The sequence below is a fragment of the Hyperoodon ampullatus genome (genome assembly GCF_949752795.1).
Source record: "Hyperoodon ampullatus genome assembly, chromosome: 1".
In the NCBI taxonomy this organism is placed as follows: Eukaryota; Metazoa; Chordata; class Mammalia; order Artiodactyla; family Ziphiidae; genus Hyperoodon; species Hyperoodon ampullatus.
The window spans coordinates 178,373,329-178,401,043 of NC_136914.1; the positions used below are offsets into that span (position 1 = coordinate 178,373,329).

The following is a 27,715-nucleotide window of genomic DNA, read 5'->3' on the forward strand; positions in this document are numbered from 1 at the left end:
GATCTTCCCAGACCGGGGCACGAACCCGCGTCCCCTGCATCGGCAGGCGGACTCTCAACCACTGCGCCACCAGGGAAGCCCTCTATTCCTATTTTGTTGAGGTTTTTTTTAATCACGAACGGGTATTAGATTTTGTCAAATGCTATTGCTGTGTCTGTTGAGATAATCATTTTTCCTTTCATTCTGTTCATGTGGTGTATGACTTTGATTTTCAGATGTTGAATCAACCCTGCATTTCTCAAATAAATCCCTCTTGGTCATGGATGGTATCCTTTTAGATGTTGCTAGATTCAAATTGCTAGTATTTTGTTGAAGATTTTTCTGTATACATTCATAACAAATACTGGTCTGTAGTTTTCTTGAGATGTCTTTGTGGTTTTGATATTATCACATAAATTGAATTGGGAAGTGTTTCATTTCTATTTTTGAGGGAGTTCGTGAAGGAGTTTTGTTAATTCTTCATTGAATGTTTTATAGAATTCACCATTGAGGTTATTTGGATCTGGGCTTTTCTTTGCAGTGAGTTTTTTTTGTTTTTTGTTTTTTGTTTGCGGTATGCGGGCCTCTCACTGTTGTGGCCTCTCCCGTTGCGGAGCACAGGTTCCGGACGCACAGGCTCAGTGGCCATGGCTCACGGGCCTAGCCGCTCCGCGGCATGGGGGATCTTCCCAGACTGGGGCACGAACCCATGTCCCCTGCATCGGCAGGCGGACTCTCAACCACTGTGCCACCAGGGAAGCCCTGCAGTGAGTTTTTTGATTACTAATTTAATCTCATATATTCTGTGGATGTCTCTTTGGTTTTCTTAGTTTGTAGTGTTGCTCAAGTCTTCTGTTTCCTCGCTGACCTTCTTCCTAGTTGTTTTATCCATTAATGAGAAGGAGGTATTAAAGTCTCCAACTTAAGTATGTCTTGTAGGGAAGGTTTGATAGCAAGAAATTCACTCAGTTTGTGTTTATCTGGGGATGTTTTAGTTTCTCTTTAATTTTAAAGGATAGTTTTGCTGGATATAGGATTCTTGGTTGATAGGCTTTCTTTTAACGTTTTTGATCCCTATGCTTTCTGATGAAAAATCAGCTTTTAATCTTATTGAGCATGTCTTCTACATAATAAATCACTTTTTTCTTGCAGTGTCAGGATTCACTTTTTCTTTGGCTTTTGACAGTTTAACTATGATGTGTCTCTCTTTTGGTTTATCACATTTTGGAGTTTGTTGAGCTAATGATTAGAAAGCGATTTCCTTAAATGCCTTGCACCAATAAGTTTCCCAGCCTTTTGCCAAGGGGCTCTGTGTGTGTGTGTGTTCAGGGGTGCCTTCAGCAAACTGATAAGCAGATTGCAGCACTTCCTTAGCTTCATTTCCTGCTTGCTCAGAGGCTCAAGGTTAGCAAAAGGTGAGGTAAGATTAAGACCTTCTCAGGTATTTCCTTGGCTTTCACATGTGTATGGCCTTCTCTATGCCCAGGAATATGTTGGAGCTTTCCAAAGCCTCCTGTGTACACCTCATTCCTCAGGTTTTCCTTTTAAGTTTTTTGGTCACCTTCTTGTTTGTTCCAAGTGGTATTGCCATCATAGGCAGCAGAGATTTTAAACAATTGCCACTGATTTTTTTTTTTTTTTAAACAAACGTACTAGAGATAAGGCTATTCCCGCTGAGGGAGCTCTGAATGAGGCCAAATAAAACAACTGCTGAGAATGGGCCTTTTCTGGTGAGGTGCCATTTAGGTCAAATAGTAACAATTCTCTAGAAATGGTGCTTTTTGGAGAGTTCCAGTCCCAGTTTACCTCCCATCCCACGCCCTAGAGACTGCTGCATTTCACAGCTATTGTACTTGTAAAGCTTTTGTTTTTCAAGCCAACACAGAGCTAGGAAGATAGGCAGGGAAATAGAATAAATTAAAATGTCACAGAGTTTGTTCTTCTCATGAGATTCAGCTGGTTTTTTTCAGTAAGTGCTCTTCAGTTGTTGCAAGCGATTCCAGAGCTCTGAAAAAGATGATTTTGACAAATTTGCCAGTATTCTCAGAGCTTTTATGGAGGAGTGGATTTTTGAGATCTTTTATTCTGCCATTCTGTAAGTACTTCCTTCTTTTCCTTTTGTCATGGATTTTTTTTTAATTGCCTTATTTTTTAGAGCAGTTTTAGGTTTACAGAAAATTTGAGCAGAAAGTACAGGGAGTTCTCATATATTCCCTCACCTCTTATGCACAGTTTCTCTATTATTAACATCTTGCATTAGTGTGGAATATTTGTTACAATTAATGAGTCAGTGTTGATACATTATTATTAACTAAAATTCATAGTTTATATTAGGTTTCATTTTAAATACCTTGAACCAATAAGTTGTGTGTACATTCTATGGACTTTGACAAATGCATAATGATGTATATCTACCATTACTGTATCATACAGAATAATTCTACTGCCCTTGAAATCCCACATCCTCCATCTATTCATCCCTTTCTTCTCCTCCCTATCCCTACCCCCTGGCAACACTCCTGACAAACACTGACCTTTTTACTGTCTCCATAGCTTTGCCTTTTAAACAGAATGCCATATAGTTGGAAACAGAATGTAGCCTTTTCAGATTGGCTGTTTTTAGCAATACGTGTTTAAGGTTCCTCTGTGTCTTTCCATGGGTTTATATCACTAAAGAACAGTGATTTCTTTTTACCACTAAATAAAAGTCCATTGTATGGATGAACTACAGTTTGTTTATCCATTCACCTACTGAAGGACTTCTTGATTGCTTCCAGATTTGGCAATTATGAATAAAGCTGCTCTAAACACTTACGTGGGTAAGTTTTCAACTCATTTTGGTAAATACCAAGAAGCACGATTGCAGGGTCATATAGTAAGGGTATGTTTAGTTTGATAAGAAACTGCCGTGGCTGTACATTTTGCATTTCCTCCAGCAATGAGTGAGAGCTCCTGTTGATACACATCTTTCTCAGCATTTGGTGTTGTGTTGTGGATTTTAACTGTTCTAATAGGTGTGTAGTGACATCTCGTTGTTTTAATTTGCAATTCTCTAATCATATGATGTTGAGCATTTTTTCATATACTTATTTGCCATCTGTGTATCTTCTTAGTGACATGTCTGTTTAGATCTTTTGCTCATTTTTAAATTGGGTTATCTGTTTTCTTGTTGAATTTTAAGAGTTCTTTATATATTTTAGATACCAGTCCTTTATTAGATACATACTTTACAAATATTTTCTCCAGCCTGTGGTTTGCCTTTTCATTCTCCTAATGATGTTTTTCACAGAGCAGACGTTTTTAATTTTATGCAGTACAGCTAGTCAATCTTTTCTTTCATGTATAGTACTTTTTGTGTCATATCTAAAAACTTATTGCCAAGGTCACCTGGATTTTCTTCGTTGTTATTTTTTAGTTTTACGTTTTACATTTAGGTCTTTGATCCATGTTTAGTTAATTTTTGTGGAAGGTGTGAATGTCTAATTGTTCTAGTACTATTTATTGAAAAGACTGTCGTCTCTCCTTTGAATTGCCATTGCTCCTTTACCATACATACGTATGGGTGTATTTTGGACCCTCTATTCTGTTCCACTGATCTGTTTTTTTGTACCACAGTCTTGATTACTGTCACTTGATAGAGTAAATCTGTAAGTCAGATAGTGTCAGTATTCTGACTTTCTTCTTCTTCAGTATTGTATTGGTTATTCTGGGTCTTTCGCCTTTTCATATAAACTTTAGAATTATTTTGTTGCTACCCACAAAATAACTTGCTGGGATTTTAATTGAGATTATGTTGAATCTAGCATTAAAAAAATGTAACCAAGAAGTTAAAAATACATATGTTTAACTTTTAATATACGATTTTTATTAATGGTGAGAAAAGAAACAAAGGTTTTGTGAAGTCAAACTGTGACTCAGAATAGGAAATAAATAAGGAAGAAAAATCTCAATCTCTCTCTGTCTCTCTGTCTCTCATACACACATACACACACACACAATCTCCATTCACCAGTCTAACCTATGAATCACAAATCTTAAGATTTGCACAAAAATCACACATCTTAGTAATCAAGAAGCTCTGATAGTAGTGGTGAAGAGTATAAATATAAGGATAGAGCCATATAATTTGGGGAGATTACTTTAAAACTGCAATAAGTGATTATTAGGTGTGTGGGTTGAATATCAGGTGCTGCTACTGTATATGGATTAAGTTTGAATTGGTTTTAAAAAAGCTTATTTCTTAAAAATTCCTTTTTGTAGTTATTCTGATTGTGTTGTTTTTCTTGTTGATTTTATTGGCTGTACTTAATAGAACAATGTTAAATAATATTAATGATAGTGGGCATTTCATTCTTATGCTTCTGTAACCACTGAAATAATTTTTGCCTTCATCCATACCTGTATTCGTTCAATTCTTCATATCCACTAGCCGTCTTGGCCTATGATTGGCCACATAGGTTCTGCCTTTGCAAACACGCTGCCAACCTTCCAGTGTTTTGCCCAAAGCAGCTTGGAGTCTTTTGTTGCTTTCATGATCTAATTTCTCTACTAGAAGTCCATGATTGTTAAAATTTGTACAAAAGTACAAATTTATGACTGTTAACCTAACATGAGGTATTTTTCCAGTAATTCCTCTTTTTTTTTTTTTTAACATCTTTATTGGAGTATAATTGCTTTACAGTGGTGTGTTTGTTTCTGCTTTATAACAGAGTGAATCAGCTATACATATACATATATCCCCATATCCCCTCCCTCTTGTGTCTCCCTCTCACCCTCCCTATCCCACCCTCTAGGTGGTCACAAAGCACTGAGCTGATCTCCCTGTGCTATGCGGCTGCTTCCCACTAGCTATCTGTTTTATATTTGATAGAATGTATAAGTCCATGCCACTCTCACTTCATCCCAGCTTACCCTTCCCCCTCCCCGTGTCCTCAAGTCCATTCTCTATGGCTGCATCTTTATTCCTGTCCTGCCCCCAGGTTCTTCAGAACCTTTTTTTTTTTTTAAGATTCCATATGTATGTGTTAGCATACGGTATTTGTTTTTCTCTTTCTGACTTACGTCACTCTGTATGACAGACTCTAGGCCCATCCACCTCACTACAAATAACTCAATTTCGTTTCTTTTTATGGCTGAGTAGTATTCCATTGTATATATGTGCCACATCTTCTTTATCCATTCATCTGTCGATGGACACTTAGGTTGCTTCCCTCTCCTGGCTATTGTAAATAGTGCTGCAATGAACATTGTGGTACATGACTCTTTTTGAATTATGGTTTTCTCAGGGTATATGCCCAGTAGTGGGATTGCTGGGTCATATGGTAGTTCTATTTTAGTTTTTTAAGGAACCTCCATCCAGTAATTCCTCTTTTGTCTCATGTTTTTACCTCTCATTCTGTTTCAAAGGTTCAGGTTTTCCTATGTGAACTGCATCATCTTCTCAGAATGTGAAATTTCAAAATCTTTATTGTCTTTCATTATCTTATTTTGTTTCTTCTCCTGTTTTAACAGTGTCCTTTTATTTTCTGAAAATAATTTCCGTTATGTATTTGCTTTCTGGTTTGTTTTTGTCTTCTTCTGCCTCTGAGCCTTCTCAATTATATTCATTTTTTCCAGCAACCTTAAAATGGCCCTCATTGAGGTGTTATGTTATTTCCAGCTTATTGTCATATGGTTTAGCAACAAATATACACATAGATATAAAGCATTGTGTCAACATTTATCAATTGGGGAATCTAGGCGAAGGGTATATGGCATTATAGTATTCTTTTGACATTTATGTTAGAAAAAATTTTCAATGTAGAGAAGTTAGAAATTATTGATAATAATAATTCATAGTAATAGGTTTTTATTTAACAATTATTGTAAGTCAAGCACCATTCCAAGCATTCTAACATATTATTACCTCATTTAATCCTTATACCAACCTAATGAGATAAATACTGTTATCGCCATTTTACAGCTCAGGAAAATGAAGCATAGATAAAGTGACTTGCCCTGTGTGTTATATAGCTAGTGAGTGACAGAGCTGAGTTTTGAACTCAGATAATCTGTGCATTAATTGAATAATATAAAAATGAATAAGTCCCTGTTTTCAGGTTATCATCAAGTTAGAGGTGATATTTATGCAGATTTCTTTCACTTATGCTGTGAAAGAAGTTAAGCGTCGTAAAACAGTTTTAGCTAGTTAAGGGGCATCAGGACTAGGAGAAGATGTAAGTTTAGTTTTGGGTCTCACGGTGGAAGTATTTGAAATGCAGCCTAAGGCATATGAACTTTATTTGGTAGGCACTGGACAACACTGAGAACTAAAGAAACTATGGCCCGAAGATATTAAGTATTTTTAATAGCTAGTTACTGTCAGCCAAGATATAAACTTCAGCCCTAAGCCAGAGCTGTCTCTTTTATACTATTGTGGCTTTTCTAGATGCCAGTTCTTTGTCCCCATATTCAGTTAGTGATCAAGACCTGTTGACACTTCCTTTGAAATGTTTTTAATTCGTTAGTCCCTTGCATGTGGTTCATATTTATGCCTAAACCTAATATAAGCCATTATTGTATTCCTGATTCTCATGCTGTAGACTACAGACCAGTTTTCTTCAGTCTCTTCCCTCTCTGCTTTTTCTCTTACTTACCTGGTAAAATAAAAAGTAATTTTAATTTGATTATTATCTGGAACTTTTTTAACATGACTGCTTACAGATTATAATTTTAAAGTAGTGCTTTTTCGTGTCACAGCTAGAGAATTTTAGAATCTCAGAGACGGAAGCTTAAAAAGAAAAACCAACCTAGTGGTTAAAATTCATACTTGTTACTCATTCAATAAAAACAACAACAAAAATAAAGAAACAAAAAGTTATTCCTGACAGAAAAAAGAAGACACAGTCTGTGTCTTCATGGAGTTTGTCATTTGGCATGGATTACAAATGAATGCAATGTATTGCGGCAAGTACTGTGATGGGGTCCAGCAGAAGGCTCTGTAAGGACACCTGTGGAAGTACCAAGTGCTGTTTCAGGGGATTAAGGAAACTTTCCCTGAGGAAGAGCTAACTAATTTAAATTGAAGAGGAGTTTTCATTCTCCAGATCAAGTGTGCAGTGGAGGGCAGAATGGGTAGATTGGCCAAGAGTACAGAGAGGTTGAGGACATGGGTTTGGAGATGAGGGTGATTGTCATGTGCTTTGGCAGCCTCAGGTAATTGGCTATGGATTAATAAATCAGTCTGAGGGAGGCAGGTATATTGAGGGATGAAGTTGAAGAATAAATTGTATTTAGGCTGTCTGTAGTCTCATAAGCCATGTATAAGAGTCTCCTTGTCCCTGAAAAACATGCACTTTTGTGCCATTTATTTTCATTTTCTTTTTCTAGAAAACTTTACCTTTCATTTCAGTCCAACTCAAACCTCGCACTTTATAGTTCATCCCAGCTTCTTTCCTACCCAAGAAAATTTCCCAAAGTATGTCAACTTTTTCTCCAAAAACGTAACTCTTGTCTCTACTGTTCATTTGCCAGGTGGTTCTATCTTTTTGTCTTACTATTTAAAAAAATTTTCATCACTCTGTGTATAGCTTCTCTATTTAGTTATGGATGGTAAATTCCTACTAATAATTGATCAGTACTTGAAATTTAATAATTCAACTATATTTTGAATCTGTAAAAATAAAACAATTAAATGTGAACAAATTCTTATCTATGGATCAGCAATTTAAAGGTTCTTAAAAAATCTCTTCTTTGGTTAAAAGAAAAATCAGGCCTGAAATCAAGTATGAGAAGTAGCTTCAGAGAAAAATAATCTTATGAAAACCAAGCTCATATTGAATATTTGAAAATTTAGAGATTTGGGAATATTTGTTAAAAGCTAGAAAATTTAATAGAAACTGTATTTCTACTTTTGAAATTTAATGCATCCATGAATTTAACTTTAATCCTAATATGTTAAAGTAGCCATTATATTGGAGAGAATACTTTTTCATTGTATTACTTTAAATATTGAGATTTCACACATATAACAAGTTATTGTCTTGGAAACCACCTGGAATTATGTGTAATGTGAATGCAGTAATTTTTAAATTGCTATAGCTATGACTTCCAGTTAAAACATTGTGTTTTTCACGTCCATGAAACACATTATCCCTAGTTGTGTTGGGTTTTTTCCCCCTCTTATTCAGCATGTATGTTTATTGCATGAAACTAAAGGGAAGCTTAAATGTTTTTAGAGTAGATTTTTTTTAAGGTAGTTTAAGATTAGGAAATATGTGGTGTGTATAAGAGTTTGTAAAACCTTGTTTAATCTTTATTGGAAAAGATGGTTTATCAACAATGTAAAAACAAAAGAATAACAGTGTATCTGTCTTAACTGTCTGCTGGCACTTTGAGGACATAGGAGTCCAGGGGTGTGTCCAAACTGGGAATTAATGAGGGTAGCATAGTTATGCAGCTAAAAAAGCTGTGAAGTTTTAGAGGGTAATTAAAATTAGAAGCTAAAGATCAGACTATCAGTGCAGAAAAGTAAAATAAGTATAATTTTTTCCAGGCAAGACCTTTCCTCAGAGGTTTTTGTTTCTACTCTAGTTCCTAAGGAATAAGATGTACTTAACCAATGTGTAAACTACACAAGAGGAGGGAGTGCAGATGATAATTGTGTTAATGACAACTAGGATTGATTGAACTTTTCAGTGGAAACAAATTCAATATCTGAATTGAGTAAAAGTCAAAGGCTTTGTGATAATGATAAATGATTTATAATAATCACTGTAATAATTTTATAACCTTTCTTTCTGAAATTATATTGTATATCTTTTCCCTCCAACTTCTTTCCCTGCCTTTCCAGAGCCTCTCCCTATAGAGAATCTCCTTTGGGTCATTTTGAAAGCTATGGAGGGACCCCCTTTTTCCAGGCTCAGAAGATGTTTGTAGATGTGCCAGAAAATACAGTGATACTGGATGAGATGACCCTCCGGCACATGGTTCAGGATTGCACCGCTGTAAAAACTCAGTTACTCAAACTGAAACGGCTGCTGCATCAGGTTAGTATGTAGTTAACATTTTCAGCTCTGATAGTTTGAATTGCAAAATGGCTTGACTTTACTTTTTTTTTTAAAGTATAGTTGAATTTCTAATGTCTACTTAGATTTGTGGAGAAATAATGGTTTAAATAATACATAATAGGAACTTCTCTGAGAGGAAAAAAATGTGTGATTTTGCATGGTGGTCTCAATACAGTCCCCAGCATTTATGAGCTATGTGATATTTGGTAAACTCTCTGCTTGTTTCCTCGTTTTTATAGTACCTACATTGTAAGTTTGTTGAGAGAGTTAGAGTTAGTAGTTGTAAATTGAGTGATTTAATACCAGAAAGATAGTAGGTGTTCAGTCCTCAGTGGCTGCTACTATAATTTCAGCTAAGTGAGAAATAAGGAATAGCAATTTACATAATCATATAATTTCACTTTTATTTGAAACCTTCAAGTTTAATCATCCCCAGTCTTCTCATTTTTTTTGGAGAAAAGCTAGATGATGTGGTTGTCCAAAGACACATGGTGAGCTGATGGTAGAACCTGGCTTCTGATTCAATAGCACTTTCTTTGTTTGAACAGAGCACATACAGACAAAGTCCAATGCAAAGCAGAAAGCTAAGGAATAAAATACTCATTTTAAATCGGGAATATATTTTGTTTAGTTTTAAATCTATATTTGTATTTTGTAGACTGGGCAAGTTTAACTTAAAATTATGGTTGAGAAAGAACAGTCTGGAATTTCTGCTCAGTTTACATTCTGAGTTACCTTCCTCAGGATTGTATATTCTAACTTCTTACGGTCAGGGACCAAGTCTTAGAATTTCCGGTGGCCATCAAAACCATCTAGCAGCCATCTAGCAACTAACCATCTAGTATCAAGATAGATACTCAGTAAAGGCTATTTGAAGTGAACTGTGGCTCCTCTGTTAGTAACTACAATTAGTGTGAATATCCTGTTAGTCATGTAAGTTGTTTTATATTACTCAATTATGGATTCTCTGGACTATTCTCCATTCTTTTTTTTTTAAAATTATTTATTTATTTATATTTTTGGCTGTGTTGGATCTTTGTTGCTGCGTGCGGGCTTTCTTTAGTTGCAGTGAGCGGGGGTTACTCTTCGTTGCGGTGCGCGGGCCTCATTGTGGTGGCTTCTGTTGTTGCGGAGCATGGACTGTAGGCGTGCGGGCTTCAGTAGTTGTGGCTTACAGGCTCTAGAGCGCAGGCTCAGTAGTTGTGGTGCATGGGCTTACTTGCTCCGCAGTTTGTGGGATCCTCCTGGATCAGGGATCAAACCGTATCCCCTGCACCAACAGGTGGATTTTTAACCACTGTGCCACCAGGGAAGTCCCTATTCTTCTCCATTCAAAAAGGTAGATATTTAACTACCTTTTGAAAAGACACTTTTCTGTGCTAAGGCCGGGAGCAAGAAAGTGGAGGATCCTTTTCGGATCTGAGGTTCTTGGACTCCTCTAGAGGCAGAAAGAGATTCAGTGATTGAAACACCCAGACATAAAGCTTACAACTTAGTTTAACTGTAACTAGGATATAGATTCTCTTCATAGTGTTTCTCTTCTTGCTGGTCCTGGGAGAAGATTTTCTGTCAGGAGCTTCAGAGACAAAAGAAAGAGAAGGTAGAAAAGGTGGTAAATAGCTAAAATATGTTAAATATCTACTTGGAGTTAGTTGTTGTACTAGCTTTACCACATAGCCTCTTTTGTGTCTGGGTGTATTGCCCTGAAACATGAAGCATGATTGAATATCATCTAATTAAGACCAGGCAACCTCTAATAATGAGTAAAGTGGCATAATTCAGGAGAGAATAGGTGAATTGGTAACCAGCCATAGGTACCATAAAAATAGAAAACTGTTCTTTGAGACACTTTATGAAAAACAGTGAATATCTTAATGGCTCTTTTCTGTCATTATGGCCTCTGAAATTTTAGATAGTACACATTGATCAGATTGACTTTGTCCTTTGTTTACGCAGTGAAAACAAATTATGAGAAGAAAATTGTCTTTTTAAGACATCTTTAAAGTTTCCCAAAATGCTAATAGAAGTTAAAGGCTGAATTAGTCCAATATTTTGTATAATTGCCTCTTTTTTTTTTTGGCTGCATTGGGTCTTTGTTGCTGTTCACGGGCTTCCTCTAGTTGCGGTGAGTGGGGGCTACTCCTCGTGGCGGTGTGCGGGCTTCTCATTGCAGTGGCTTCTCTTTGTTGTGGGGCAGAGGCTCTAGACGCATGGGCTTCAGTAGTTGTGGCTCGCGGGCTCCATAGCGCAGGCTCAGCAGCTGTGGCACATGGGCTTAGTTGCTCCGTGGCATGTGGGATCTTCCTGGGCCAGGACTTGAACCCATGTCCCCTGCATTGGCAGGTGGATTTTCAACCACTGCGCCACCAGGAAAGTCCAGTTGCCTCTTAATGTTACTAAATTTTAATTTAGTAACATTAAAATGTAATGTTACTAAATTTTAAAAACTTCAGTGTAATACATATACATGGCTTAAAAAAATCACGTAGTATCAAGAGGCTTAATGAAAAAAACAGTATTTCTGTCCCTCTTCCCACTTCAGTCAGCCTTTTCTGATCTGAACAGGTTACTATCTGAAGCTTCTTTAGAACTATCATACAGGGACTTCTTTTGTCATATTCTGGGATTTCGACCGTTACTTCCTGGATAACATATCTTCTTTTTTCTTAGCTTACTCCCTTATTTAGCTGGAGTATATCCTTAATTTACTTCCTAAGAGAGGGCAAATGGGTGGTAAATTTTTTAAAATTCATCTGTCACTGAAAATCTCTTTTTATCTACTCTCACATTTAATTGATACTAATAGTTTGGCAGGGATGGAGTAGTATGGCTGGGATAGAAGTGAGTTTTTCCTTAGAAATTTGAAGGCATTGCTTTTCTAAGATCCAGTTTAGCCACTGAGAACAGTCTGCTACATTCTAATCCATTTTACATTTTGTTTTGTCTGTTTTTAATCTCTCTGGGAGATTTTTATTTATGGCATTCTGCAGTTTCACAGTGATATCCTGGGATTTTTTTGTTTGTTTGTTTTCCACTTAATGTATGGGTAATTAGTGAGCTTTTTGAAGATTCATATAGTGTGAAATTTTCTTAAGTCATTTCTATGATTATTTTCTTTACCCTTTTTTCTGTTTCTTTCTGGAATTCTTGGTAGTCAAAACTAGAACTTACGAATTTTCAGGTTTTTTTCTTGCATATTTTCCTTTTCTTTGAGTTTGATTATGTTTCTGGTATATTTCCTCAACTTCATATTCCAGCTCCCTGTTTCTGTTGAATTATTTATCTTGGCAATTGTATTTCCAGTTTCCAAGAACTCTTTATTGTATACCTTTCCTTATTCATATCATTCAGTTCTTATTTTGTCAGTAAACTGTATTAAGTAGCTTGTTTCTGTTCTTTTTTGTTAAGATTTCTCAGGTTCCCTACATTATTATCTCTTTCTAAATGGTCATTTTGTTCTTTGTGTTTATTTTAGTTTCTCTTTCTTTTGGAATATTTCTTCAAATGTCTAATGATTCTTTGTTGTTTATTAATATTTAAGAGTGAGGGGGGAAAAAGTTGGTTCAGGACTCTTTATACATGGGCTGGGCTTGTCAACTGGCTGGCTTCATTTTACAGTGATGGATGGATGTCAGTGGACCCTCAGTACTTCCTAAGTGGAGGATTTTTCCTTCTGAGGTTTTGCTACAGTTTATACAGAGAAGAAACCTCTGATTTTTTTTTTTTTTTTTTTTTTTTTGCTTGGAGTAGAGGTAGAAGACTGAGAATCTATTTTTGCCTTATGCAGACTTCCAGTTAATTCCCATATTTTTAACCCTAATGGGTCATATACTTACCTTTTCCCATATCTAGTATTTTGACCCTCTTTGGAGTTTTGCAGGGCAAATTGGTTCTCTTTTTGTTCGTATTCCTTGTCTACACACACTGTAGTTGTGTCTTCCTCCAGTCCTGCTAAATCACTAATTAGAGTTTCTGTCTGCTATGTCCACTCTTCAGTTGTCTTTATCATTATGGTTTATATGTTTTTTAAATTTCTTTACTCTCATTTTAGTATCGGTTTAAAAGAAAGATAAAAATATCTTCTAATCAAAAGCCCTCTACTTCTTATCAATTAAAATACAGAGAAAAATATTTAAATAATACTTTAGTTGTGTGAATGCTTACTTATGAAACTTTAATGTGTCACAGCTCAAGTTTTATGTAATCCTTGCCTGTTGTTGTTTGCTGGATTTGCCAGTAGAGAGGTGACGTTTTGTATTCATTTGCAAACACAAGAATTGTAAATAAACACTGGCTTTTGTATTCATTTGCAAACATAAGAATTGTAAATAAACACTGGCAGCCAGTATTTGCTTGGGGCTTCTCATAAGAGATTGCTATTATAGGGAGGAGTCACCCTTATTTCAATGAAACATGAAGCTTTTCAAGATTTGACTGAATACTAGCTCAGAAAGAAGAATGTCCACTTAGAAAGAGGTAGTTGCATAATCTCTTTTGTTCTCTTACTTTGATGTTCTCTAAGTGGCTTAAGGCAGTGTTCCTTAAACTCCAACAGAATTCTTTTCCTTGATTACTTTAAGCAAAGTTTAGTTAGCCTATTTCCCTTATAAGGTTGAATTAAATTTATATAAGAATACTAAAGAAAAATGATGAATGAAAAATAGCATAAAAATGATTTCTGCAACCCGATTCTTATTGGAAACAACAGAATTTTATAGAGCTTCTGAGAACTTTACATATAAATACATAAAATTTCTATTACTTAGTACTCATTAAATGTATGTTAGATTGATTTTAATCAAATAATTTTGCACGCACCTTACCTGCCTTAGTTGCTTGTTATCCATCAATCCAGTGGACTCTCATTACTGTCTTTGTCTTCTTGACATCCAGGACCTGATCAAGAGACCCTACTTGACAGGACGAATGAGAAACCACCTTTACATTTTGTAGACTTCCCTTTAGTATCTATTACCAGTCTGAAGGAATTGCTTTTGTGTTAGTCTGGGTTCTCCAGAGAAAAAAGAACCAATAGTGTGTGTATGTGTGTGTATTTGTCTATCTACATGCACACACACATGTAATATATGAAGAGGTTTATTATAAGGATTTGGCCCACATAATTATAGAGGCTGAGAAATCCCAAGATCTGTAGTCATTAGGCTGGAAACCCAGGAGACTGATGATAAAGTTCTAGTCTGATTCTGAAGGCCTAAGAACCAGGAGAGTCAATGGTGTAAGTTCAGTATCCAGAAGCCAGTGTCCCAGCTCAAAGACAGTCAGATGGAGAGAATGTGAATTCTCCCTTACTCCACCTTTTCTTCTACTCAGTCCCTCAGCAGATTGGATAAGGCCCACCCACATTCAGGAGGCATTCTGGAAGTCCACATTGATGGTAGTTTTGGCAGAAGCATTGCAAGTGTGGGAAGCAAATCATATCCAGAGTAAGGACAATAAGGACAAAACACTGCTCCTTCAGTAATGGAAGTGGTCCAGTGTAATCAATCTGCTACCAGATAGCTGGCCAATCATCCAGGGGATGGTGCCATATCAGGGGCTCAGTGTTGATCTCTGCTGCTGGCAGGTAAGGCGCTAAGCAGTGACTGTAGCCAGGTGGGCCATGTTGCTGAGTCCGTGCATATTCCCCATCCCTGCCACTGTGGCTGTTTTGTTCATGAGCCTATTGGATGATAATAGGGGTGGCTGGGAAAGAGGCTGACTGGTATCCACAGAATGGGTCATCCTATCCACTTGATTATTAAAATCCTGTTCTACTGAGGTCACCCTTTGGTGAGCATTTACATGAGACACAAATATCTTCATATTTTTTGCCTATTCAGAGATGTCTATCCACATATATATCTTCACCACATTTCCTTGTCACCAATTTTTCACTCATATTCCTTCCAACTCCTGACTGTCCTGTCAAACCATTGGTCGCAGCCCATGAATTGGTATATAACTGTACCATTTTTCCTTCTAAGCAAAGTGAACAAGTAGATTTACTGCTTGAAGTTGCCCACTGGGAGGATTTTCCTTTACCACTGTCTTTCTGGGATGTCCCAGAAAGGGACTGTAGTGTTGTAGCTGTCCACTTTCAGCTGTTGTCTGCATGTTGTACAGAACTATCTGTAAACCAGACCTGAGTCTTCTCTTACTCTATCAGCTGGTTATAGGGAATTCCCCATGAGGCCATAGTACAGGCTGAGAGAGAAAGGCTGTATAGCAGAAGTAGGGATCATGGGCATTTGGGCCACTTTTTCATGTAACTTACTTGTATCATCCGGGTCTGCTTGGGCCTCATCACATATATACCACTTCCACTTGATGATGGAATATTGCTGTACACATGCAACTTCATGGCTTTGTGTGTCAGATAATACTAGTTCATGATGGGCAGCTCAGGTAGCATGGTAACTTGGTGGCTCAAGGTTAAACATTTAGTCACTGTTGAGAACCAGCAGAACAAGAGCTGTTTCTCAAAAGGAGAGTAGTTATTTGCAGAGGATGGATGGATTTTGCTCCACAATCCTAAGGGCCTACAGTGAGAGTCACCAGTGGAGGCCTGCTAAAGTCTCCAAACAGCATCCATATCTGCCACTGTCACTTCAATACCAGGGGATCAGCTGGATCATGTGACCCAAGTGGCAGAGCAGCTTGCACAGCAGCCTGGTCCTGTTGCAGAGTCTTCTGGGCCCTACTCAAAACTAGCAGCTATTCCAGTCACTTGGTAAATGAGCTGAAATAACACATCCAAATGAAGAACATATTGTATTCAAAATCCAAAGAGGTCCACTAGGCATTGTACATCTTTTTTTTGGTTGTAAGAAGATCCAGATTCAACAACTTACACTTTACCTTAGAAGGGATATCTTGACATGCCCATGGTCCCCACTCCTGCTACACTGCCTTCTTTCTCTACCAGCAGTTGTTTATATTCCTTTTGTGTTTCTGGTAGTAACGGTAAATTGATGATTAGCAGTGCTATTCAAAGTAACTTGTACATGAAGTTTCTGTTCCTGGTCCACTAGAGTTAAAGTAGCTCTTGCCAGAATAGACGTCAACACATTTCATCCTTCTTCCACAAATTCTTGCTACCAGGGAAAAAAATTGAGCCAAATTAAACAGTATGTTTACTGACTACTTTATTTATATTCTGGTCCAAGCTTTTTACTGTGTCATAGACAGGAAACAGTTTGTGGACCAGAAGCGTTCTGCAGATCAAGCTGTGAATAACACTGGTGTAAGATACTGTCCTTACCTGTAGAAGAAACATGAAGGGAATGAAAAAGATATGCAGCCAAATGTTATATCAGAGGTATATTTATGTAGTATGCAGGAGAGAAAATGCCCTGGGAATGGAGATGAAGAGATTCACTGTATGCCATTATAGAGACATTGATATTTTGCTTCCTGAAAATTGAGTTTATCAGGTGAAGAATTCTGGGGAGATCAGTGGAGTTGGCACGTGCAAAGGCATAAGTTCTTAGGAGCTGTGTTGACTGAGGGAAAACCCACAAGTACTAAGATACTCAACAAGGAGAAAACCAGAAAAATCAGGGCTCGCTTGGTACACTTTGAGGTGACTATTAGTACAACTTCTTACTCTAAAAAAGTTTATTAATGGGAAATAATTAAGCACTTACGCTGCATTCATAGTAGGATATATATTTCAGTAACTAAAGAGATCCTTCATGAAAGATAATTCATCTCTGCTGAAGAGTGCCAGCAAATGAATGTAGAAAGTGTGATACAATTAGAGAAACATCATTTTACAAACCCTAATGAAATTCCGTAAATGAAATTTATGCCGAGATTATTATTGTTACACCCATTAGGTGAAAGAGTGATGCTTTCCCAGACAATTCCTATAGTGCCAAAGTAACGTTGTATGACTTACTTTATGGTTGCAAGAGAAAAACACATAATTGTTCATTGGAGAGATCAAATTGCCATCACCCCAATCCAGTGATTAGTTTTCCCATCACTACTGAGTTGCGTTAACCAGATAGTGTGTATCTTCTCATGTGATACACAGAATTATGTTTAATATATTCTAGGCAAAAATATTTAATTTTAATTCCTCAAGTCATTATTTACAGCTTCCTTTTTATAGGAGAAACAAATGATAGAAGATTAAGAAAGGAAGGAACCAAAGAAATTCAAATGGTTGGAAATTCTGTAGGAAAGATAGTGACGTCGCTTCAGCTTATTAGTGTCCTAAAAATTTAGTACAGGGAGGTGACAGTGCTACCTTAAAAGGAATTTAAGACACAGCTAGATGCAATGTGAGATTATGAATTGGATACTGGTTGGACAGATAACTATAGAGGACATTTTGGGTCAGTTGGAGAAATTTGACTATGGCCTATGTATTAGATGAAGTGGAATTTTACTGAAATGGAAAGATTGTTGACTGAAGAAAAGCAGGTTATAAAACAGTATGTGCATTATGATCATATATCTTTATATATCTGTATACCTATATCTCCAGAAGGATATGCACTAAGGTGGTAAGTGATGATACCTGGGTGGTGAGAATGTGATCTTTTTTTAAAAATTTACATTTTCTAATTCCTGATTTTCTACAATATATACTTACTGTTTTGGAAAAAATAAAAGGCTATTGAAAAAGTATGTGTCCTACTTAAAGATTAGTTATAAATTGGATATGGTTAAAATGTAGAGTATTAGGGAAGAGGCAGGAATGATATATAGGCTTAGGGCAGATTGTAAAGGGTCTGTGTACCACAGAAGGAGCTTGGGCATTATTCTGTAGGCAGTAATAAGCTGGGATTAGTGACATGGCCAAATTGGTATTTTAAAAATATTACTTGAAGGGATCTGTGGGAAATGAATAGCAGAGAGAGTGACTTAAGTCATAATATTTAGGTGGCTGTTGAGGACATCCAGGTTTTAGCTTAAAGTTTTTAAAAAGTCTTCTCTTTCCTGTATGTCTTACAGAGATGTATGTAAAAATTTTACATAGTGGTCATACATTTCGTACTAGGCATTCTTCTAGGTTCTGTAATGTATATTATCTCTAGTTCTTGAAAAGTGGGTGATATTGGTTTCATCTCACAGTTGAAGAAGTTGAGACTCAGAGAGCTAATTATTGACAAAACTGGAGTTTTTACCCCAGTCTATATGGACTCCAAGGCCTGCTGCACACAGCGGCATTCTAGGAGATACCCTGGGGTACAACAGGAAGAGGAGAGTGTGAAGGCAACCTCTAGCACTCTCCTCATCATCGCCGTGCATCCCTTCAGCCAAACCCAGAACAATCGTTTATTAAATAGGCCTCTGTATTTAAGAGTTCACTTGAACAAAGTTCTCAGTGCACACAAATAAATTTAAAAATTGTAAACAATTGTGTTTGTTTTTGTTAATGCAGCTCAAGGGTACTTCACAATTTAAACAGCGCCTTTGTGAACTTTATTTTCTTTCTCAGTAGCACTGTGGGATAGGGAGGATGGCAGTGATCCTATTTTAGTGGTCAGAAAACTGAGACTCCCAGATTTATTGTGTTTCTCAAGGTCACCTGGTTGCATACTAATGCAGAATGTATTTTAAACCCAAGGCTTTTGAAATATTTTAGCATAGTACTTCTCATATTGTATTACCTAATTTAGAGAATTTTAAATAAGAATTTTTGATCCTGATCTGAAGACATGGGCACATACAGAATAAAAAAATTTTTAGTGGTGTCTCATTTCCTTACTTGAATTCTCTACTTCCTGTTTCAACCACTTGAAGCATAATATGCACATAGAGAAGGGTACAATTCATATATGTCTATCTCAGTCAGTTTTCACAAACTGAAAATACCCATGGACTCAGCACCCAGCAAGAAAAAGAACATTACCAGGACCCCAGAACAGAAGCCTCTTTCAGTCATTAACCTGCATTTCTAATGCTGACTATCTGATTTCTGAAAACATAGATGAGTTTGCCTGTGTTTGAACTTTACATAAATGAAGGGAATGTATTATATTTCCTTTTTGTGTGTGGCTCCTTTTGCTCAATATTACATTTGTGAATTATTTCATTTTTTTCATTTGTTCTTATTGCTATAGAGTATTACATGATGTGAATATACCGTAATTTATTTCATTTGTTCTACAGTTGATAGGCACTTAGGCAGTTTTTGGCTATTATGAATAGAGCTGCTACATTATTCTGGTATATGTCTTTTGGTGAACATACGTGTGCAGTTTTGTTTGGTATATACCTGTGAGTGGAATCAGCTTTAGTAGATACTGTCAAACGGTTTTCCAGGGAGGTTATGCTCATCCATTTTCTTCACTCTCATTTCATTATTTTCCATGTATGCTTTTATTGTATTATCACATTGAGCATCTCTTTTGACCTTGGAGTGAGAAATGGCATATCTAAGGTGGAGTAATGGGAAGAGCATGATGGTATCTTTTTCTGACATTTTTCTTTAGGAGTGCAAAATATTTGATCCTGATGATTCATACCCTGTCTACCTGTTTTGGGGGATAAAAATAAAGAGGTATATAGTAGTGTTTTATGAACTGTCAAGTATGATATACAAATGTTTTGTTTTATTATTTCCTCTCAGCTCCAGTGTTGAGAATAAAACCAGTAACTTGTCCCTCACATAATTCTCTTGTCTGTCTGTCTGTCTCTGCCTCTGACTCTTTCTCTCTGTTCCTGTGTGTCTATCTCTCTGTCTCTGTATGGGGGGAGTGGATGCATGGGTTCAGTGGCAGGTGGATGAAATATTTACAGCAGCAGCATCCTGGGAGAGTGCACTAAGAGTTGAGGAGCTGCTGAATGATTGCCACTTGGTGGCAGAGAACCATAGAAAAGTCAGGGAACTTATGCTTCTCTATCCCCAGACTTTTCTCTTCATTCCAGGAGAAATAAGTTTTTATGAAATATACATAAAAAGAGCATATACAACATAAGGGTACACCTTAATGAATAACGTGAAACAGGTTTGTACTCACCACCCAGGTTAAGAAACGAGACATTAGGAAGCTCCCTATGTGATCCTTCCTGATTGTAGTGCCTTCCTTTACCAGGATCTAGTATTTCCCTTGCTTTTTCAGTTAATTTTTAACTGTCTCTGTTTGTGTCCTCATGAATATTAGTTTTGCCTCTTTTAGAACTTTATATAAATGAAATTATACTGTAAGTATTTCTCTGTGAATTGCTTCTTCCATTCAGCAATTTCTTTAAGGTTCTTTCGTATTTATGTTTAGTTCTGCTTCATTAATTTTCATTTTTGCACTGTCCAATTCTGTGAACAATTTCTTTCTCCATTTTATTCCTGATGTCCATTTTGTTTCTTTCCAGTTTTTTTTTTTTTTTTTTTTGCTATGACAAATAATGTTGATATGAAGTTTTCCTGGTATACTTGTGTGAAAATTCTTCTGGAGTAACTAACTAGGAGTGGAATTTCTGAATCATGGGGCATAGAAATATTCCACCCTACAAATACCAAACTATTTTCCAAAATTGTTCAGTCTGTTTCACTCCCTTCAAGTAGATGCTTTTTCTTCCATTGTTCTACATCTGAGCAACACTTCGTATTATCAAACTTCTTAATTTTTGTCATGTGATGGGAATCTAGTGATATTTAGTTGTGGCTTTATTCTGCATTTCAAAATCAGGAAATCAACATTGACACATTACTACCATTTAATCCTTAGAGCCTGTTCACCATTTGTCACGGTAGTGTCCTTTATAGCAGAAGCAGAAAGATCCAGTTTAGAATCACACATTGCTTTTAGCTGTCATGTTTCTGTAGATGTCTTCGAACTGTGGTACTTCCTCACTTTTCTCTGGACTTTGATGACCTTAATATACTTACTCTTTTGACCAATTCTCCTGATTGTAACCAGCTTCTCACCACCTGTCCTGTGCAGTTGCCCTCCTCATCCCTCTAAGATTCTGAATCCCCATGCCTGGCTGCTCACCTGTGAACACCTTCCTCACCCTACTTGGGCTCTGACTCCTTGTCAGCCCCATGGGTTCTGACACCCCACACCAGTCTCCCCCTCCTGTGGATGCCTCTTCACTCTGCTTGGGCTTGATACCACGTGTCAGTTGATGCCTGCACATGGATGCCCTCTTAACCCTACTTGGGTCTGACACCTGGCACTGGGCCTTTTCCTGCATAGATGCCCTCTTCATGCTGCTTGAGTTCTGGTAGCCCTCTCCAGGCCCTCCTGTGGGAGTACACCTACCCCACTCAGCTTAGACTCTGACAGCCCAGACCAGGCTGCCCCTGTGTGCATGTGCCCTCCTCATTCTATTCAGGTTTGACACTGGAATCTTTCTTCCCCCATCCTTTCTGTGGATGCCCTTTTCACTCCTTTTGGCTCTGACATGCCTTGGTAAGCTGACCCCCTGCAGGGACATGTTGCTCAACCCACTTAGACTCTGAAACCCTATGCTGGGCTGTCGTTTTGGGTGGAGACTTATCTTTTTTTGTCTCACCTGATGGCTTATTCAAGAAGATAAAGGAAAGTGAGGAGGAAGAGGAAGCAAATTTTTAAAAATTTATTGACTTTATCAAGGTAGAATTTGTATTCAAGTAAAGTGTACCCATTTTAAGTATGCAGCTGGAGTTTTGATGAATAGACACAGTTGTGAAACCCCCAGCCCCACCATCAAGGTATAGAACACTGCTGTTGCTGCTGACATTCTCTCATGTCCCTTTGGAGTCAGTCTTCTCTCAAACCTGGCCCAGGCAGCCATTGCTCTGCTTTCTGTTACTAAAGCTTTGTCCTTTCTAGAATTTCATCTAAAAGCTTTGTCTTCTTCTAGACCATCCAATGTGTGCTTTTTTTTGTTGCTGGATTTTTTTACTCACCATAATGGCTTTGATACTCATCTGTGTTTTGTGAGTTTCATTCAGTACATTCCTTTTTACTGTTGAATAGCATTCCATTATACATGTATGCACCACAATTTCATTTTTATCCATTTACCTGTTGATAGACATTTGAGTTATTTTTAGTTGTGGGTTAATTGGGGTAATGTCGAATCTCTAGAATAATGATGAAAGTTAATAATAATAGATGTATTCAAAAAATTAGAATTTGAATTTAGGCCATTTTTCCCACTTGTTTGTTGTGGATAAATTATCTTGGATAAATTAAATTACTTAAATTTCCTATGCCTAGACTTCCTCATAAAAGAAATAGAGATTATAATAGCTCCTATCTCAGGACTGTTATAAAGAAAGCATGAGGAAATTCAGATAAAGTGCTAAACATAGTGTCTGATGCATAGAAAGCAGTTAATAAGTAAGTGTTAGCTGTTATTTTACTGACAATAGCAACATCAACAAAGGTAAAAATGTGAAAGGTTTTTAATTGCTTGCATTGCTTACAGTTTTATGTAGCTGCCCGAAAAGCTAATTCCATTTACTTTAGTATCCATGTATTGTTATTTCATCATTCAGTATACTTTATTAAGCACTTGTTGAGTATCAAGGATTGTGGTAGTAATGAAGATAAAAAGAAAGAAGACATAATCCTGTCCTATATCTAGTACATTGTTCTTAAAACTACACATTACAAATGGTTAGTGGGTTTTGAAATAAATTTTGTCCATCATAACTAGACTTTTTTCCTAATAAAGTAGAATGGTATAGAAACTATTAGGGGGCATCACGTACGCATGATAAGGACAAATATTGTTTTGTGAAACTTGTTTTTAGTGTGATATTTGTATCTCTCTGTCTGTCTACTATCCACCTATCCATCCACCATCTTTTTTAGACACATGCATGCAAACATGCACACACATGCATGCACACATATTCAAGTATATATGTACATGGTTATGATGTAAAATGTATTCCTTATTATGGGACATGGTCCAAAAAAAAAACCTGCTCCAACAGGTAAACAGTACTATACTCAAGACTTCAAGGATAATAAATCAAAGATTTAAATTGGAAATAATGAAATAACCACTGCATCAATAAAACATTAAATCATCAATAAATCTGAGAGATATTTGTGGTGTTTCATAAAGAACCCTGCAAAACTTTGTATAAAAGATTTAGAGAAAATATTGATACTTATATTCTATAGGGAGGCTAAATATTATAAAAATTATCTTAATCCATGGATATTAATGTAGTAACCAAGACTACCTTATAGTCTAGGAGAACATATGAGTATTAAATAACTGTAAGAATGATGTGTTGGCGTGTCACACTGACTTGACATCCAGGCTCCCTGGGATCAGTCTCCAGGTCCAACCCATGTAGGGATAGACTGGGCCATATGCAAGAACTTCTGGGGGACACACTGTACTGTTAGGGTCCATCCAGCTCCTAAACAGAGTTGCTAATTCCCCTGAAGCCGGATTTCATGGGAACTCCTTAGCCTTTCTCTCCGAGGCATTGCCAGGGAGTCTAGTCCATGGGAGGCACATGGGAGACCTCTATCTCCCACGGTGGGGGTGTGAGGAGTGGGTGTTGGGTGGCTGGGAAGAACGATGTGTTTGAAAGAGCAAAGATAAGATACAATCTGAGTGTGTGATTGGAGCCCATAGTTCTTCCTGGTACTGTTGGTAGATATAATACAATTTCAGCCAAAATCACAACAGTTTTATTCTGGGGATTAATCAAAGTGACTCCAAAATTGTTAACACCAAAGTGTAAGGTTTGTGTACATTAAGAAAGACAAAAAGAGAAGGAGGGAAAAACCCTTTAGAGGAGGTTATAATATTGACACAAATAGAAACATAGAGCAGTGGAAGAGAATAGAAAACCCAGAAATATGTGCTGAAGTATGTACTAAAATCAGTTGGACACAGAAGGGTTTTGAAATAAATGTTGAGGAAAACTCAGTAGTATAGAAGGAATTATTTAATTTCTTGTTTTATATTATAGTAAACTCAGGTGGTTTGAAGAGTTAAATTTTTTTTTTTTTTCGGTACACGGGCCTCTCACTGTTGTGGCCTCTCCCGTTGTGGAGCACAGGCTCCGGACGCGCAGGCTCAGCGGCCATGGCTCACGGGCCTAGCCGCTCCGCGGCACGTGGGATCTTCCCGCACCGGGGCACGAACCCGTGTCCCCTGCATCGGCAGGCGGACTCTGAACCACTGCGCCACCAGGGAAGCCCTAAATATTTTTTTTTTAATGTAGAAAAAGTAGAAGAAATCTACAACTAATATTTTTAAGTGACAAAAGAAACCTATAGAAAAGGATATCCTGAGTCAGATATGTACAGATTAAATAATTAGGTTTAATAAAAAAAAAGTTTAAACAAGATATTTGTAAGTAAGGTTTGCTTAGAATATTACAGACTTTACCCATATATAACAAAGTTCTAGTCAATTTGAATGCTGGGGAGATTTTTCTGTTTTGAAAATGTCTTTGCCCCAAACCATCTTTGAGGATCAACTCATCTTTGAAACACTTATTGAAAATCAGGCTTTGTGACTCCATATCTTTAAAATCTTTACAAATGTAGCTTGAATCATTAGATTTTAAGTCCTATAGGTGAATTACAGTATTACTCAAAAAACTATTCTTAGCGCACACATTCTGTGATGTGATGTTCATCCGTATATACTTTTGTTTTTTAAAAAAGTGAGTTTTGAAAAGAAAATGAAAAAAATCCCTCCTCTTCCTCTACTCCCTTTCCTAGGATGCCTCTTGTGATTGTGTTGTAGCATATCTGAAACACAAGGCAGTTTTGTTGACATCACTGATGCTGCTTGTCAGCAGAGATTGGTCAGTGCTGCCAAACCTTTTGGTTAGTCATTTCAAGTGTCCATGTCCATTGCAGCTGCTCTGGAACTCATAGGAAGATCCCAGTTTTTGCAAACTCATGGAAGAACCACTTGGGTAAGATGGAGTTTGTTATAGGGTTTTCCAACAAGTTAATATGTGAAGAGTTTAATATTAGAACAAAAGTTTACCTTTCTGCTTTGTCAAAAAGAAAAGTGGTATCTTTGAATCTTTAGTAAAATGCTAATGACATAAGAGTTAATCAACTTAAGGTTAATTGCATTCAGAGTTCAAAAATCCTAACTAGAACCCACTAAGACACTTCGCTTAGTAAAGCAGCCAGAATGCTTCGATAATCAGTTAACTATGAATTGCTTACTTTTGTGCAGTGGTGTTTTACAGTTTTTATGTATTATTTTTGTATCTATGTATTTATTAAATATGTTTATGTAAAATCCTTAGAACAGTTCCCAGCGCTGGTCAATAACTGTTAACTCCTTAGTATGTGTAGTATGAAGCATGAAAATTGCATGCATGGTTGTTATTCAGTGTTTTTAAAAAGAGAATGTTTTCTGTACATTTTATGCTTTTCCCCCCTCTAATGCTTAAAAAAACTTGTCTCAAAGTGTTTCCTAATGTCTCAAAATGTTTGACCTGAACACTTTTCATCCTAGTCAAGGTTTTATAGCGCGTACTACCATTATTTAGGGTCAAAGTTATTTGGAGGGTAGGTGGTTTTATTATTGATTGATTTGGAGATTATATTCATGATCTTTAAGCTCTTGTGCTTTGATGGAAATAATAGCTTTTTCCTTCTTTGATCTCTTGAATCTAGACTACTAGTCTGTTAAAAAAAATTGGAAGGCTTTTTTATTTCCTTTGAGACATAGAAATAACTTAAACATTAATGACCCCCAATTGTCTTGGGCTGTACTATAAATTTATTTTATTTAGAAGAATTTTTTCAGTATTGAAAAACATTGGTTTGGAATATGAGGCTTGCTTTTTAATTAATTTCTAATTTTAGTACATTAATAGTAAAGAATAATATCTATATGATATAAATTCTTTGGAATGTGTTGATATTTCCTTTGTGTTGGAAAACTTTTCCTTGGCCAAGTAGTAAATATTTTAGCCTTTTCAGCTGAGAGGCAAAATTGATGTTGTTATGTAGATATTAATAAAATCATTTAAAATGTAACCATTTTAAAATGTAGAAACCATTTTTAGCTCATGGATTGTAATAAAAATGGCAGTTGACTGGAGTTGTCCTGTGGACAATAGTTTGTTAACTAACCCCTGGCTTGGAGCCTGGTCAGTTTTTGTGACTGTTCTACGTTTGTTTGAATAGGATATATATTCTCTGTGTTTTATGTAGTGGTATATCTATTATATTAATCTTTTAGTATCTTTAGGCTATTTTATTAGGTATATAAATCTTTATGATTGGCACATCTTCTTGGTGGATTGTTCCTGTGGTCATTAATTAAAGCCTTTCTTTATCCTCATTAATACTTTTCATCTTTAATTATACCTTAATTATAACCCGCGTGTTATAATAATATTGCTGTGTCAGCTTTATTTTCCTTAGGATTGTTGAGATTTATCTGGTGTTTCTCTCTTTTTGTTTGCTTTTGTTTTATTAGTCAGGCCTTACATTAGTTTTCTAGGGCTGCCATAACAAAGTACCACAAGCTGGGCAGCATAAACGACAGAAATTTATTCTCTCAAAGTTCTAGAGGCTAGACATCTGAAATCAAGATGTCATCAGGGCCATGTGTTCTTTGAGGCTCTAGGAGAGGAACCTTCCTTGCCTTTCTAGCTTCCGGAGGTTGCTGGCAATCCTGGCCATTCCTTGGCTTGTAGATGCATCACTCCAGTCTGCTTCCATCTTCACATGACCCATGCTTCCAAATTTCTGTCTTCTTACAGGGACACCAGTCATATTAGATTTAGGCCCCACCCTAACCCGTTATGACCTCAACTTGAATATATCTGCAAAGATCTATTTCCAGATGAAGTCATAGTCACAAGTTCTGGGTTAGATGAATTTCTAGGGGGACACTATTCAACCTGTTACAGTTCTATTGAGGTATAATATACATGCAGTAAAATTCAGTCTTTTTTGTTGTACAGTTCTGTGAGCTTTGACAAATGCATGCAGTTGTGCAGCTATTATAATCACACTTTAAAATTTCTTTTTTTTTTTTTCCTTTAAAGTCAATCCCTATATCCACTGCTAGCTCCTGGCAACCACTGATCTGTTTTATGTCTCTGCAGTTTTGCCTTTTCAAGACTGTCACATGCATGGACTTGTATATTTTTTAGTCTTTGGAGTCTGGCTTTTTTTACTTACTGTAATGCATTTCAAATTCAGTCATGCTGTAACATGTACCAGTAGTTTCTTCCTATTTATTACTGAGTAGTATTACACTGTATGCATATATCATAGTCTGTTTATCTGTTTACCAGTTGAAGGATATTTGTGTCTCTTTCCAGTTTTTGGCAATTATGAATAAAGCCACTGTAAATATTCATGCACAAATTTTCACGTGAGGTTGTTTTCATTTCTCGCCTTGGGGTGGGGATTGCAAGGTTGTATGGTATGTATATATTTAACTTTTTAAGAAATTGCTGAACTGTTTTCCAAAGTGGTTATATGATTTTGTATTCCCACCAGCAATTAATGAAAGTTCCAATTGTTTTGCATCCTTGTCCACACTTGGTATTGTCAATATTTTTCAAAAGCCGTTCCCATAGGTATACGTTGGTATCTCACTGTTTAATTTGCATTTGCATAATAACTAATGATACTGAGCATCTTTTGTATGCTTATTTTCCAATTGTATATCTTCTTTGGTGAAGTGTCTATTCTTTTGCCTATTAACAAAAATTTTGTCTGTTTTATTGATTTTTGATAATTCTTTATATATAAGTTCTTTATGAGGTATAAATGATGAGA

The 27,715-nt window shown here is 36.6% G+C and overlaps 1 protein-coding gene across 4 annotated transcripts in view; it reads left to right on the forward strand.

Annotated features, from left to right (window-relative positions):
• CCSER2 (coiled-coil serine rich protein 2) overlaps positions 1-27,715 on the forward strand; it is a gene marked incomplete at its 5' end in the record, with an annotated part of 109,910 nt that overhangs the window by 41,552 nt on the left and 40,643 nt on the right. For all 4 annotated transcript variants that reach the window (XM_079720650.1, XM_079720652.1, XM_079720651.1 and 1 more), the window contains one exon: positions 8,810-9,005. In XM_079720650.1, the coding sequence (XP_079576776.1) occupies positions 8,810-9,005 (196 nt within the window). The remainder of the gene's footprint in view (positions 1-8,809; positions 9,006-27,715) is intronic.